Here is a 14,697-nt window from a genome sequence, read left to right on the forward strand (position 1 = left end):
CCCAGTGGGTGGAGAGGGGAGCCTGAACCCAGGCCCACTGAACTGCTTCAGCCCTGGGTTCTAGAAAGTTTTAAGCTGGCCCTAGCAACCCCTTTAAAAAGGGGTGTCAACCTACTTTTAGGTCCTGATCCATAGTTTGAAAACCACTGGCATATAGACTTGCTTTATTTTATTAAAATGAAAGCTGAGATTATTCTTTACAAGGGCCAAAGGCCAATTTTGGTAACCAGGGATTTTCCTGAGTTACCTTCTTCATATCAGCAAACATGCATGCAGAAATTTGGAGAACGAGGTAGCAGTCTGGAGAGTTTCCCTGCTGCTCTTGCTATCCCTGTGACACAGGGAATACAATGCTTAACTCTTCTTTTCTGGCGAAGTTTGGCACTTGGTGCAGGCCTGAATATCCAATTTTCTGAGCACATTTGAGGAGTAAGCATATTCCCCTGTTCCATATGTGTGGTCTGAGAATAAAGCTAACCACTTTCACACATCCTTAGCATTTAGCCCTTTTCCTTGTACAAAGTGAACTATATCCCCCAAATGCTAGGAGGATGTGCATCCTGCCCTCCAACTACATTGCATCCAGACTTGCCTCTACTTTCTCCCCTCAAAAAAGAATGAGTATGCCTGAAAATATAAACCAGCTTCTATCATTGGCGCTCAACCTCTCATCTTTCAACAAGCATACGTACAACAAGCATATGTACAAGACAACTTTCCAAGATGCATCCCCTTCTTTTCTAAGATATATCTATTCCTCTTCCAAAAAGATTTTCAAGAAATGACTCCACTTCCCACCAGAATGTTGCAATTGGTTTTCATGTGAAAGTGGCTTTTATAGATTTTTTTTTTTTGCAGATTTTGATGGAAAAAATATTCAGTGTATCAACATTTTCAAAATAAAGGGAAAATTCAGAGGCATGAAATTTAATAGGATGAAGTCAGAAAGTTTTTTCCCCCTCAAAATTTTAAAAACAAACAAACAAACAAACAAACAAACAAACAATCCCCTCAAATCCTCTTCCCCCAACTCTTAATTGGATTGATATTAATTGAGCTGGTAGTATTAAAAAGACATAATATACTGAATCTGTATAATTGAGGTCTTCCATGAGGCATCAAAGCATTTTACAATCCTTAATACATTTAGTAAATAACACATAGTCAATGTAGTTCCACTGAATTAACGTGGCAAAAGTAACTTAGCTATCTAACACCTCTGTGAGCGTGGCAATTATTTTTTAGATTATGAAACAGCCATAAAGATTAAGTGGTCTATCCAGTGACACTGCAGAGATCTATGGCAGAGCTTGGAATAAAAATTAGATCTCCCAAGTGCAAGTTCTGTGCTTGATCTACAAGCCATTATTGTTCTAAACTTCTTCCTTTTGTCCATAAAATCAACACTATACCATGCACATAATCTAAGTTACCTACTCACTCAGAATTTATCTTTCCACCCTAAACTGATACAGCAGTCATGTAGATGTATTTATTCATTAAGAATACATATTGTACAATTCTTTGAAAAGTTAAAGAACTAGGTCACTGCTAAATATGTTTACTAGTTAGCTTTTTCCATGCTGAACAACAAAAAGCACTGGAATGGGTTACCTAGGGAAGTAGTGGAGTCTCCATTCCTAGAGATTTTTAAGTCTCGGCTTGACAAAGCCCTGGATGGGTTGATTTAGTTTGGACTGATCCTGCCTAGGGCAGGGGGCTGGACTTGATGACCTTCTGAGGTCTCTTCCAGCTCTATGGTTCTATGATTCTATGAAAACTTGGGGGGAGGGGGGGAGGAAGGGGAAGGAGAGCAAAAGAGATGCTAGTACTTAGAAATCCAGCAATCCATAAAAATGAAATAATTAACAGCGATTGTGCTGCATCAACTCAACAGTGTCAAATAAGAGAGCTTGTAAGTAGATAAGAATCTGTAAAGAATTTTTAGAAAAATCTTACTAAGAAGATGTTACAAAATTGGAAGGAATTCTTGAGTGCAACTATAAACAACTTAGTATAAACTGAATATTTTTTTTAATTATTTCACAGCTGATCTGAAAATATCATTCTGGTTGCTTCATCTTTTCTGGTGAGCAAATTGTGAAAATGGCCTATTGCTGTGCCAATAGTTGATCATATAGCACTAGAAAGTAAAAATGGAGAAAAGCCAAGTTCTACAGAACCAAAGCAGGAAGTTGCTTCCAACAGGGATTTGGATGTCTAAGCATCATGGGAACTGGCCAACCTCAAATAAACTCCAAAAGAAAAGTCTGAAACTAGCACTGTTTCACATTACCACCCATTTTTAATGAAGAACAAAACAGAGGCTGAGGGTAGAACAAACTAGATCATTCAAACTTATGTGTTGCAAGCCAATTTAGAGACAGAATTCTGAAAAAACTTTAAGAGCTAGCAATAATTTGAACGCATCTTGAGTTCTCCGCAGTTTACCACTGACCATATCTCAAAAGCTCTCTGTGAAAGCAGATCGTAGAAATAAGAGAGGAACATACAGAGGATGGTAGGTTACAGGGTTGATTTGTATATTAATAAAACTATATGATGGACCAAGTGGTCCTTGATCAAAATATTAGTTGGAAAGTTCTTTAATTAAAATAATCATAGCTAAAGTTCTATTACAAATTTGGACTGCAGATGGAATGATGAACATACGGATTTCTGGGGATTTAACCTTTGAAGTATTACGTAATTATGTGGCTCTAATGGCTACTTCAAAAATATAACACCTGGAGGTATCCCGAAATAGCTACCCAAAATAGCTACCCTGCGGCCAAGGAACACATCTGCTATTTTGAAATAATTTTTTAAAACAGACGTGCTATTTTGTCATCCCTGTAAACCTCATTCCACGAGGAATAAGGGATGTCTTGAAATAGTGCTTTATTTTGAAATTTGGTGCCATGTAGACATGCCTAATTTTGAAACCGCCTCTTTCAAAATAAAACCGAAATAAGATAAAATGCGCATCTTATTTAGATTTTAGAGTGCAGATGAGGCGTACCCAGACTTGTGACAAGGTGGGGAAAAAAAAAATCAGTATTTCTTCAGTTGAAGCTCTGGAGGAAGAATTATGTTAATCTCTCGTGTCAAAAGTGGTAAGGACACACATGGATAAATAACCTACTGGGTATCTGGTATTGTTACAATAAATGTGTTATTTTGAAAGTTGGATGTGCAACTGAAAACAAAAAGATTTCTTGGCATACTAAACTCATGAAAAGTCTGCCCACAATTGAAAACAGATTTTCACTGTATGTATTTAGCCATTTTTCTGAAAGACATACAATGGGAATGGAAATTCAGTTCACTGAAAAACTATAAAGCATTTGAGATAAACATGTACATTAACAATTCACTGGCACTGAAACACAGATTTCCCAGCATTATATGCATTAGGCAATGTATGCAATTTAGTAATGATTAACATAGGGCAGAAATGCCCAAACAACACCATGGTTTCCATACACATTGATAAAAAACTTGGAGATTAATTTAGACTCTTCACTCAAAAATCCTATTGCAGGTGATTCTATGTCATGCTGGGAGATGTGTCAGGGACCTTCTAGGCTAGTGAGGTACTATTCCTTAGATCTGGTCTACTGGCAGTTTTTATAATGATGTAACCATTTCAGTCGGGGTTGGGAAGGGAGGGAATGACTTTTTTTCCCCACCAAAATCATTAAATTGGTCCCATCCTTCAGTGTAAATTCAGTTAATGCCACCTTCAGGCTGGGTGCTTTCCAGCGTACCCCCTCATGGTCTGAGGTGGCCCTGCAGACACCATGCCCTGAGTTCTATCTTAGTTCTTCATAATAATTTATATCCAGGCCAGAATATATATAACACCATGCACCCTTGTAGGATCTTATTTAGATTTTCCCAACTGCAGACCACTATACCCCCTTAGGAGCAACCACTCTCCATCATTCAAAAATTGTGCCCATCCTCCTCCTGGATAACAGCAGGTTCTTCTTCCAGGTTGAGGAGCCCCACAACCATCATTCTTGGGCTGTGCTAGTTTTAAGGCTATACCAATAGAGCTCCCAAATGTTTGTACTACTTTAATTATATTCATTTAGAAACTGATAAAGTGGTAAAAAAAAACCTGGGTAGACAAGCTGTAAGCATCTCTAAGATCCAGTCTAGAAGGCAAATGAGCTGTCATGAAGAGTTGGTAAAAGACAGACAGTTTTTACACCCAAGTGTAACATTCTTCACGTCTTCGATGGTCATGAAAGCCATCCTTATTTGAAGTTAACATTTCATGTTTGCCATGGAAAATTCTCAGGAAACTGGTTTCATATACCCAGAGTCACTTCAATTTCAAGCAGATTTTAAACACACACACACACACACACACACACACACACACACACACACACACACACACACACACACACACACACACACCCCCCCCCCACACCCACCCACCCTCCCTCCCCCCCAGAGTGGTGATTCCCTGTACATCATCATCATCTTCAGTTATTTTGTGGTTGAACCTAAATAAACCATGTTATTTAGTTAAGTAATGCATTGTTCCACATGGATTTTGAGTACGCAGATATAATGTAAAGCTGGGGAACATGTTATCTGAAGAGATTTTAAATGCCCCTGATATTTAACACCTAAGCAACTACTGCAATTCAGTTTTCAATTAAAGGGATCCTGACAATTCCTTATTGCACCCTATACAATACATCTGACACAAAGGGAGAAAAAACACTTCCATGAAAGTAATATTTCCTTTTTAGTACTTTCAGCACAAATATACTGCCATAAAGGGCAGAAAAAGGAGAACCTGGACATGGTGTTTTATATCCCACGATGTTAAAGGGGATTGATGCAGAAGGAACATCTCTGGAGCAAAAATAAAATAGGAAAGTCACTACTGCTACTGGGGAAATTTGAATAATTGGAAATTATTAAATTACATTAAATTAATTAGTGACAGAACTGCTATTAGATGTTGCAAATATACACACTATGAAAGCACAGAAGGATGAGCATTATAGGTAGAGTTTCAGATCAGAAACATATTCTGAATAAAATTCTGCCCTTAATATCCTTGTAGAATTTCTATTACTTCATAAGTAAATGTGAAGCTCTAGATAAGACTATAATTTAGGCCATAAAAAGAGTACAGGTTGGACTTCCCTGGTCTAGCACCCTTGGGACCTGAGTGGTCCCAAAGGAGGAAATTTTCGGGATCAAGGGAGGTTAACCTTGGGCTCGCAGGGGGTTCCCCTGGTGCCTGGCCAGTGCACTGCCCACAGCCCAGCCATTGGTGGGGCTCCACTCCTGGCTGCCACTCTACTCAGGCCTGTGAGGCTCCTTTCCTCTGGCTGGTGGGGTTCCCTGCCCTCAGCTGGAAGTGGCTCTGTGCCCCTGGCTGCAGGGTCTCTGCACTCCTACCAGGCACAGCCTCCATGTCCCCAGCCACAGGGTCTCGTTGCCCCCAGCTGGAGGCAACTCTATGTCCCTGACCACAGGGACTTCCCTGCCCCCGGTGGGCAGCATATCCACTCCCACTGCTGGCAATGGCTGTATCCCTGGCTGACAGGGCCTCCGCGCCCTCGGCCACAGAGGCTTTCCTATGCCCGACTGATGGAGCTCTGCTCTTGGCTGCTGGGGCTCTCTATTCGGACCTGCTCTGGATATTGGTCGCTGCTTGGGCTTCCTGCCCGCAGGACACTGGCCGGCAGGGAGCAGGGCTGGCCGGGAGGGAGTCGGGGACAGCGGGGCTGGCCTGGGCGCATGCAGATTCCACGCACAGGCGAGTCTGGCCCCGGCGATTCCATCCCGCCCTGGCCCTGCCCCCCCTACACTGTATGTTGCATACCGCCTGGCTGGTAGACATGCTCATGCAGTGTGAGCATGTCTACCAGCCAGGCATTATGCAACTACATACTGATACTCATGATAATAATAAAACTGATTTATAAAATACTGGACATTTATATTTACATTTATACCAGGAATTTGTTTCATGGACAAAAAGCTCAAATACAGGACTGTCCGGTTCAAAACCAGACACCTGGCAACCCTATTTTTATGGGTCCCACAAAAACAGCAGCTGCTTTTTGTTTCAAATTTCTTGGCACTGGAATAATAGAAACATTCCTTTTGCCAAATGACCACTAGATATTTATTGACAGAACTGCACAGACTAAGAATTTTTTACACTGGCAAATTTTTGGTGAAAACAGTTTTCCTATAACTAAACAAATACATTCTTAAGTGTAAGACATTAATGACAAGCATACTACACAAATACAAGAGACTAAATAAATTCAACAGCATTTCAATGTTAAACCAGGAAAGGGAGAGGACTATATACAGTAGTTATTTCTCTATGGTTTATGGATTGTGAACAGAACTTTTTCATAAGCAAAGAATGCCAAAAAAAAAAAAATCTGAGTAATTATCTGGTTATGCTGCTTTTAAAAGCACTAACAACATCATCAGAAGTCTTAGATCACTAACAGGAATCTATCATGTTTCAGGAATGTTTGCTGTAGCTAATAGACTTTATTGGTGAACCCAGGCTGATGGGCATGTGGGGCTTAATGGTACTCCAGTTCCAGGTGACACCCCAGAGGACATCACTATCTTGCTAAATTTTCTTCTTTTTACTGTATGACAAATAGTAATGAATTTACAAGACTGTACTGATGTTCAAGTTTCTTCGTTTCATGAACACCATGAGGAAAAAAATTCCAATGAGGGCTACAAATGTTAGATTGTTTAGTTATTCTCTCCCTCCCCCCACATTTATCAGTTGACAAACAAGAATCTATAATTTAGTTAGAAAGTAGTACAACAATCCCAAAATTGAAATGCTAAACATCTTTTCGTTCTGGCACATACATTATTATGCTCTCCTTTTTAGTCTCAATAGTAATTTTCACTAGGAAAAAAAAAACTATGAAGAAGTTGGGACTTCTTTCTAAACATGGATTACAGTTTGAAGCATATTGCTCTTCTAGATCTTTTAATTTAAAATTATTAGAGGATTTCCATGTATAGAAAATAATGCCTTAGAATTCAAAGAAAATAATGGGTTGCTAGCAGTCTGTACGGAAGCATTTTTATTTGTGTAATAGGTTTGTGATTGGGAAAGGGAAACTAATGTCAATTTTTAAAATTTGCTGATACAAAACTGATTCAATTCATAGAAGGAAAACAGGGAGAAGTAGGAGAATATGTGATTTGGCAGATGAGAACATTATATATAGTTTAATATATATTAATTTTCTTTGACAATATAGAACAACACAATTACGTGCTCTAAAAGATCCTGCAAGCTTGAAGATGTTGGTATCATGTGCAGTCACAGTTACAAAAGCAAATACAGTAAATGTCCGATAATACGGCACCTTTAGGACCCAGGGGGTGCCGAATTATCAGATATGCCAGACTATCGGAAGGGGGGGCTATGAAGGGTCTGGGGTGGAGTGTGGGGGGGGGGGAGATGAGCCCCTCAGACCAACCCGGCAGCACCTCAGCTGCTCTGCCCCAGGCATCCCCAAGTCAGTCGCTGCTGAAACTGACCAGCGGCTGACTCGGGGAAGCTGGGGGCAAAGCAGCTCCAATTGTCTGGCTGCCTGGAGCACTTCCGGGTTCCAGATGGTGCTGGACCATCAGGAGAGCTGGACCATTGGATGCCAGACCACTGGAGTTTTACTGTAGGATGTCTGACTATGTTATAAGTTGACATTGCTGCTTTGGAAGCTTTGGGAATTTCAGGGAATGAACTGAGCCTGGCATCAATCTCAATTTTTTAAATTCTTCAAAGCAACCATGATATTTTATCTCCCTGGTAGATACTCATATGCAAATTGGAAGCCTAACTTGGTCCTGGAACAGCTAACATAGTAATCTTTTGAGACCATGTCTCCCTCAACTTTGCTATTCCTTGCAATTAAAATGGTCTTTTTGATTGCAATCACTTGCACCAGAAACGGAACTATGCCCTTCGGGAAGTCAGATGCTTTGTTTATCTCATTTGCCATGAAAAGAATTAAGATCTCAAAACATCTATGAAAACCATCCACAAGTGGGCTACAGCTGCTATTTCAGAAACCCATAAAACTACAAGTCTTATTTCTCAGAGCACAGAACTCAGATGTTGCATTTAGTTGATGGGTCCCTACGGTCTGCCATTCCCTCAAACAATTATTATTCTGCTCTTCTGCCTCTCTTTTCTGGATAGACTGCTTGGTATTTCCTATCAGTTGACCTCCAGACTACAGAATACTGTGTGTATAGAGTTCTAAAGGAAAGGAATCTGGAGTTACTGCAAACAGGTCTTTTCACAACAGAAGAACTTTTCCCTACCATCTATAAGTTGTTTGTGTTCATTTCTAGTTAGTTCATGGTTCAAGCTGGCACCCTATATATGAGAAACATTCTATTCCATTACCAATCTTCTGACCCATCTAACACACACATTCTTTTCTTCCTTTAAAAAAAACAAAAACAAAAAACAAAACCACACACACACACACACCTCGGAAGCTACACTCCATTTCAGAAGCTTTCTTCTGAGGAAAAAGGATTTGACAAGATATGAGAGCAATATTGTAACTCTACATGTCAAGGCCGTAAAGAACTGGGAGTTATAGCTCTTTATAACAGCAAGAACACAGAATCTTTTTAGACAGTAGAAGCAACTAACAATATGTCTTTCTAGAGTTTGCCCATGGCCTTTGCTGTTAAGTATTAGAGCGGGGAAGGCAATAATTTTTAATGGGGGGGCGGCTACTCCTAGAGTCAAGGGCTGCACTTTTCTATGATATTAATGGAGGAAATTCAGGGTCTGGGATAGAAGTTGGGAGGCAGAAAGGAGTTCAGGATACGGGATTGGGGTGCAGGAGAGGATTTGGGTTCTGGAAAGGAGTTTGGGTGAAGGAGGGGGTTATGACCTGGGGCAAGGAATTAAGGTGCAGGAGGGAGTTTGTGTGCAAGAGTGGATGCTGACCTGTAGGATGGGTGAAGGAGGGGGTGCAGGATCTGGGAGGGAGCTGTGACCAGGGGCAAAGGTGTAGAAGGAGGTGCAAAGGGTTTATGTTGTGAGCTGGGGCAGGAAGTTGCGGGGAGGCAGGAAGTGGAGTGCCACGTATAGGCTCTGGCTGGGAGGCTCTTACCCTAGGCAGCTTCTAGCCAGAAGCCCAATGGGACCCTCAGGCAGGCTCCTTGCCTGCCACGCTCCCACGCTGCTCAAAGAGGCTGGTTGCTGAGGCCAGTGTGTGTGTCTCTGTGCAGCACACTCCATAAAAGGCAGAGGCTCCACAAGCTGCCTGGGCCCTCAAGCATAACTTAGGGTACGTCTAGACTACATGCCTCTGTCACCAGAGGCATGTAGATTAGGCTACCGGACATAGTAAAATGAAGCAGGAGGTTTACCTGGGTGGTCAACAAATACCTTTGATGTCGACACCCGCGCGTCCAGACTATCGCGCTGAGCCGACAAACAGCTGATCAGCTGTTTGTCGGCTCAGCGCGGCAGCCATGTAAATTTAAATGAAGCGGCGATTATTTAAATCGCCGCTTCATTTTACTATGTCTGGTAGCCTAATCTACATGCCTCTGGCGACAGAGGCATGTAGTCTAGACGTACCCTTAGGCAGATCCTATTGGCCAGTTTCTGTATTATTTAGAGTCCTTTCTTTGGCTGATAAATATGTTTTTCACAGCACATAAGCAGCACCTAAAAGACAATTTCAATGACCAAAATATTGTGTGTCACTTCTCAGTACTGGCACAGCTGAGCTACAGCTTTATGGAGATATTTTTATCATTTTGTCATCTAACCTGGAGTATATGCTAGAGGTTATTCGGTTGGTAGCACATGTGCAGCTGCATTACTAATGAAAAATGGGTAAGAAATTCCTTCTCATCTTTGGAGTCCCTCCATACCAGGAAACACTCCTATACCCAATTCTATATTCCCTTCATCCCAGCAACCAATCTGCCTCCAGCTCTGCTCCTGCCTAAAAATAATTTTGCTATACAAAGCATTTCCAATCCACTCCTTACCAGCCATCCTCCATCCTTTTGTTTACTCTCTTTTCCAGTCCTAGCATGAAGGAATGGTCAAGAAAACTAGGGTTGACAGGTATCCGGCTTTGGCCTGGTATTGGACAGAGGCCGCAAGTTAAAAAAACCCAGAAAATACCGGACATATAAAATGTTTTTCTCTGACAGAAGGCCGCTTGGGACATTCTTTCCCTGTCACATCTGGCAGGAGTGGGGGGAATTTAAAGGCGCAGTGACTTTTTTTCCCCTCTCAACAAGTTTGGTTCTCCCCTTTTTTCCCCTCTCAACAGCTTTGGTCCCCCCATTTTTTTGCTCAACCATATTCAGTATTTTTTGTGAAATTATCTGGCAACCCTAGAGAAGACAACAGAGAGGAATGCCTACTGGGCTTGTGCTGCTCTAGACCTGCTGAGGCCCTCCTATGGAAGATGCTCTTATATGTTCTTATACTCCACACAATCCGCAGTGTAAAGTCCACTAATATCAGACATCAAAAGAAGAATATGTAATAAATATATAATTATAACTATGTATGTACAGGTTGAAACTCCGTAATCAGGATTGTCCTGATTCGGGAACACCCCTGGTCCGGCATTGTTGGCGTGACCTTGGGGGGTGCACTTATGGGGATAAGCCAGTGGTCAGATAGGGTCAGAAGTGTTGCCAGACTAGGGGACAAGAGAGTGGAGCCCTGGGTAGGGGCAGCAGAGCCGCCAGGAGGAGAGCGGAGCCCCTGGTCGCTAGGGTGGGGAAGGTGGCACCGGGGCTACTGACGGGAGCACAGAGCCCACTTTGGTGGCAGCAGAGCTTCTGGGAGGAGTGCAGAGCTCCTCCAGGCAGCAGCAGTGGAGCCACCAAGTAGAACCATTGGGCAGTAACAGAGCCTCCCAGATGACAGCGGAGTCAGTTGCTGCTGGTGGGAGCACAGAGCCCTGGGTGGCAGCGAAGCCACTAGTGAGAGAGTGGAGCCCCCATTAGGGGGAGGAGGAACTCCGGGCAGCAGCAGAGCCCCCAGCAGCAGTGGAGCCACGGGGGGAAAAGGCAGAACCCCCATCATACTAACTTCCCCTGGTCTGGGATCACTCAGGTCCTGAGGGTAAACAAGGAAGAGACAAATAGACACACAAAATTTTACCGATTTATTATTGTTTCAATGTCTTCTTGTCACATTCTGTGTCACTCAGTGGGAAAATACCTTTCCCTTTAGGACTCTGTTATTCCTACACTTTCTTTCTTTTCCCTCTCCATTTCTCTCCCATGATCCCTCTGTGTTCACACTCTGAATTTACGTCTCAAAAGAATAACCTATTACTATACATTTGATAGTACACTCCTATACATTTGATTTGCTAAAAACAAAACCTATTGAATAATGTTGACAATTAATTATTATCAGGTTGTAGAGGGGACATAACATTAAGGTAAATGGGGACAAGGAGTTCACCTGACAGTTATTCTTTCAGGCTGCCAGTAGACACCATGACATCAGTTACATTCAGTTCACATTTGGACATTTCTCTCTGAAGCCAAATGGGTTAGAAACTTACTTTTTAAAAAAAATAAAACTTACACTTTTCACAAGCAGGTCATGCAGGCCACAAATATATTATGCAGACCATGACACCCTAATATAGACATTATGTAGGTCAATGATGTGGTTACCTATGACAGATTGGGCCTCTCTGGTCAGGAACCTTCAAGCCCTGATCAGTCCCGAAAAAGGGGATTTGCCCGACAAGGCAAGGGCCCTTCCCTAATGCCCGTGCTGCCCCTGAGCTAGGATTTGAGTCCAGCCCTGCTGCTGTCCCAGCCCCCCCCAGGGATCTCTAGCTGACGCCAGCTCAGCTACTGCGGAGGACCAAAGCTCCATGGTCGGGGCTAGAATTCCCTGGCTGTGGAGTTCTGACTCCATTCTGGCACCAGTGGCCATGGAGAACTGCAGTTGCCTGGCTCCCTGGCTAATGAGGCCAGAATGGGTCTGGAGCTCCCCAGCCATTGATGCCAGAGCTCCCCTGTCACTGGGGACAGAGCTCCCCACCACGACACCCACCCCCACAACTTGGGATTCCCGGCTGAGTCACCATCCTCTCTCTCACGCTCCTGCCCCACCACCAGACCTCCCTGTTCATGGGCTCTGTGATCCAGGAACATCTGTGATCTGGATGTTGCCAGGAAAGTCCCAGTTTAGGGATGTACAACCTATGTTGATGGAGAATAGCCTCACGGGCCCCAACAACAAGCTAATCCTGCTAAATTGCTTGTTTGACTAAATACATATATACACATACATGCCCTAATGACAGGGTGTATTCTTTTAATTAAAAATTCAATTCACATACACACAATATGCATACCCATACCCACATTTGCATATGTTCTAAAAACAAAGAAGTCATACCTTTTTGCAGACTTGCTCAAAAGTAATCTCATCCCCAAGAGCAAACTTGGTTACTTGATCTGGTTTTATTTCCTGTGGAAGAAAAATGTTTACACAAGTCTGAAAAGAGTAAGTAATAACAGTACGTGATAATATTTACGCAGAAAATAAATCTTAGAAAGGTTCAGCAAATTTTGCCCACTCCTATTAATTTAAAGGAGACTTTAAAATTAGATTTATTTACTTCCAAAATATTGCCTTGTATATTTACAGCCTAATTTTTTCTAATCTGTGTATTTATATCATTACCCATCACAATAGTATCTGATTATAATTGAAGCCAAAGGAAGGTCTGAGTGAGTTCAGGCTGCAGGGTCAGGATCTTACTTTGAGAAATATTCAATTGCCTGAATTTGTCACTTAAAATAAAGGACTATGGGAGATTTCTAAATGCCCATTTAGTAGAGACTCAGAAGTCTCTCCAGTATATGTATGATTACAGTCCTGTAACTGAAGCGGAAAAGGAAAATTTCTTAGCTTCTTTCTTTCTTAGCTTACAGAAGAGGAATTCCAGGTATCATCTATGCAGGATTCTCACCCCAGAAGGGAAAATCCTGCACAAGGGATGTCAATGAGTAGTCGACTAGATGATTAACTGATAAGCCTAAGATTATTGGTTAATCTCGTTGACTACTCACATCACGCCCTCCACATTGCTGCCTCTATTAGAGATGGGAGCTGGGACTCCCCATGGACAAGGGCTGCTATCACCCTGTGCTGCTGCCTCTGTATCAAAGGCAGTAGCACGGGGCGGCAGGTAGCCAGTCTGCGAGGGGAGCTGGTTTTTACATTATGTCTCTGCATGGACCGGCTCCTCCTGCCACCCCGCGCTGCTACCTCTGTATCAGAGGTGTCAGGGGGCTCCCCGAAGTGGGGCCAGGAGTACACATGACTATCAAACAGTCATGTAACCAACAATATTTTGTGCGTTTACATGACTATTCAATATATGATAGCTAACATCCCTATCCTACACAGCAGATATCTTTAGAAAAATATATTTTAAACTAATTAACCACAATTAGAGCAGATGTATCTATTAAAAACACTATTGAATCCCTTACTAATCTTAGCTATTGAATATGAAAATTGCTATTTCAGAGCTTATATTGGCTTAATTTTGGACTTTTTTATGGGAAATGAAGAAAACAAATTACACTATAGAGTGTTAGCCGTGTGTCCATTTTAAAACAGAATTTGCATGACTAGATTACATGAGGACTAAGCAACTTCATACATATCTATAGTTTTAAAAATTATAATGCAAATCATTTTTAAGACCGATAAAGGAAGATGTTACCAGTTAGGCTCTAAGCTACTTATCTACAGGTCCTGCTTTGTTACTGGTGATACTAATGTTTGAGGAAAATAATTCATAAAACAGATATTCAACAAGACAGAAAGCTAGGAAGCAATTTAAACAGGACAAGGTAGAGTAAATTAGTCATGTGTTTGCAGTGTGCTATGGCAGTAACGAGACCAATGCAACTGTGGACTGTATAAGCAGGTGCACGGTGTTGCTGAGCAGGCAGATAGCAGACCCTTTGTCCATGTTGTACCCATTGCTGGAACACTGTTTAAATCAGGACACCTCATTAGAAGAAAAATTCCAGCAAAGGAGATCATAACAACCAGCATAATTAGTGGTTTAGAACAGTCGATTTATGCAGAAAGATTAAGAACTCTAGATGCACATTTTGCCATGTGATGACATAACCTACAAATATCTTAAAAGTGTGAACTTGGAGAGGGGCTCATTCTCCTCCTTGCTTACCGTCCAATGAGCATTTCAGTCCTGCTTTACTTTTTCCTAATTTCAGTTTTATATATCTTATCATGCTGCTCCCCATACCTAGTCTGCCTGTGCTCATCTGCCAGCCATTCTCATGCTACTTCCAGAAATCTCTCCTTAAATTAACCTTTCTAGGCAGTTCCTCTTCCTCCTTTATCATTAATAATCGATACACATACTCTTCTCTCACAATACTCTCCTGTGCTCATCTTATTTTGGAATGCATCTTATCTATAGCATCAAGTGCTGAGTAAAACATGTGTGCTTTACAATAATTAGTGAGTAGCAACTGCAGCACAGTAAAGTATAACCAAGAGTAAGGGGATGACATTAAGAAAGGGAAAATATGTTTGATATGAACGTTAGGAAGAAACCTCCTGACAGTGAAATCTATTAACTTCTAAAAGCA

The 14,697-nt window shown here is 41.9% G+C and overlaps 1 protein-coding gene across 1 annotated transcript in view; it reads right to left on the reverse strand.

The window, feature by feature from the left end:
* Window positions 1-14,697, reverse strand: part of SRFBP1 (serum response factor binding protein 1) — a 112,839-nt gene that overhangs the window by 12,213 nt on the left and 85,929 nt on the right. Inside the window, exon 4 of the mRNA XM_006128882.2 lies at window positions 12,458-12,529. Within this exon, the coding sequence (XP_006128944.1) occupies window positions 12,458-12,529 (72 nt within the window). The remainder of the gene's footprint in view (window positions 1-12,457; window positions 12,530-14,697) is intronic.

This window comes from Pelodiscus sinensis, chromosome 6 (genome assembly GCF_049634645.1).
Source record: "Pelodiscus sinensis isolate JC-2024 chromosome 6, ASM4963464v1, whole genome shotgun sequence".
Taxonomy (NCBI): Eukaryota; Metazoa; Chordata; order Testudines; family Trionychidae; genus Pelodiscus; species Pelodiscus sinensis.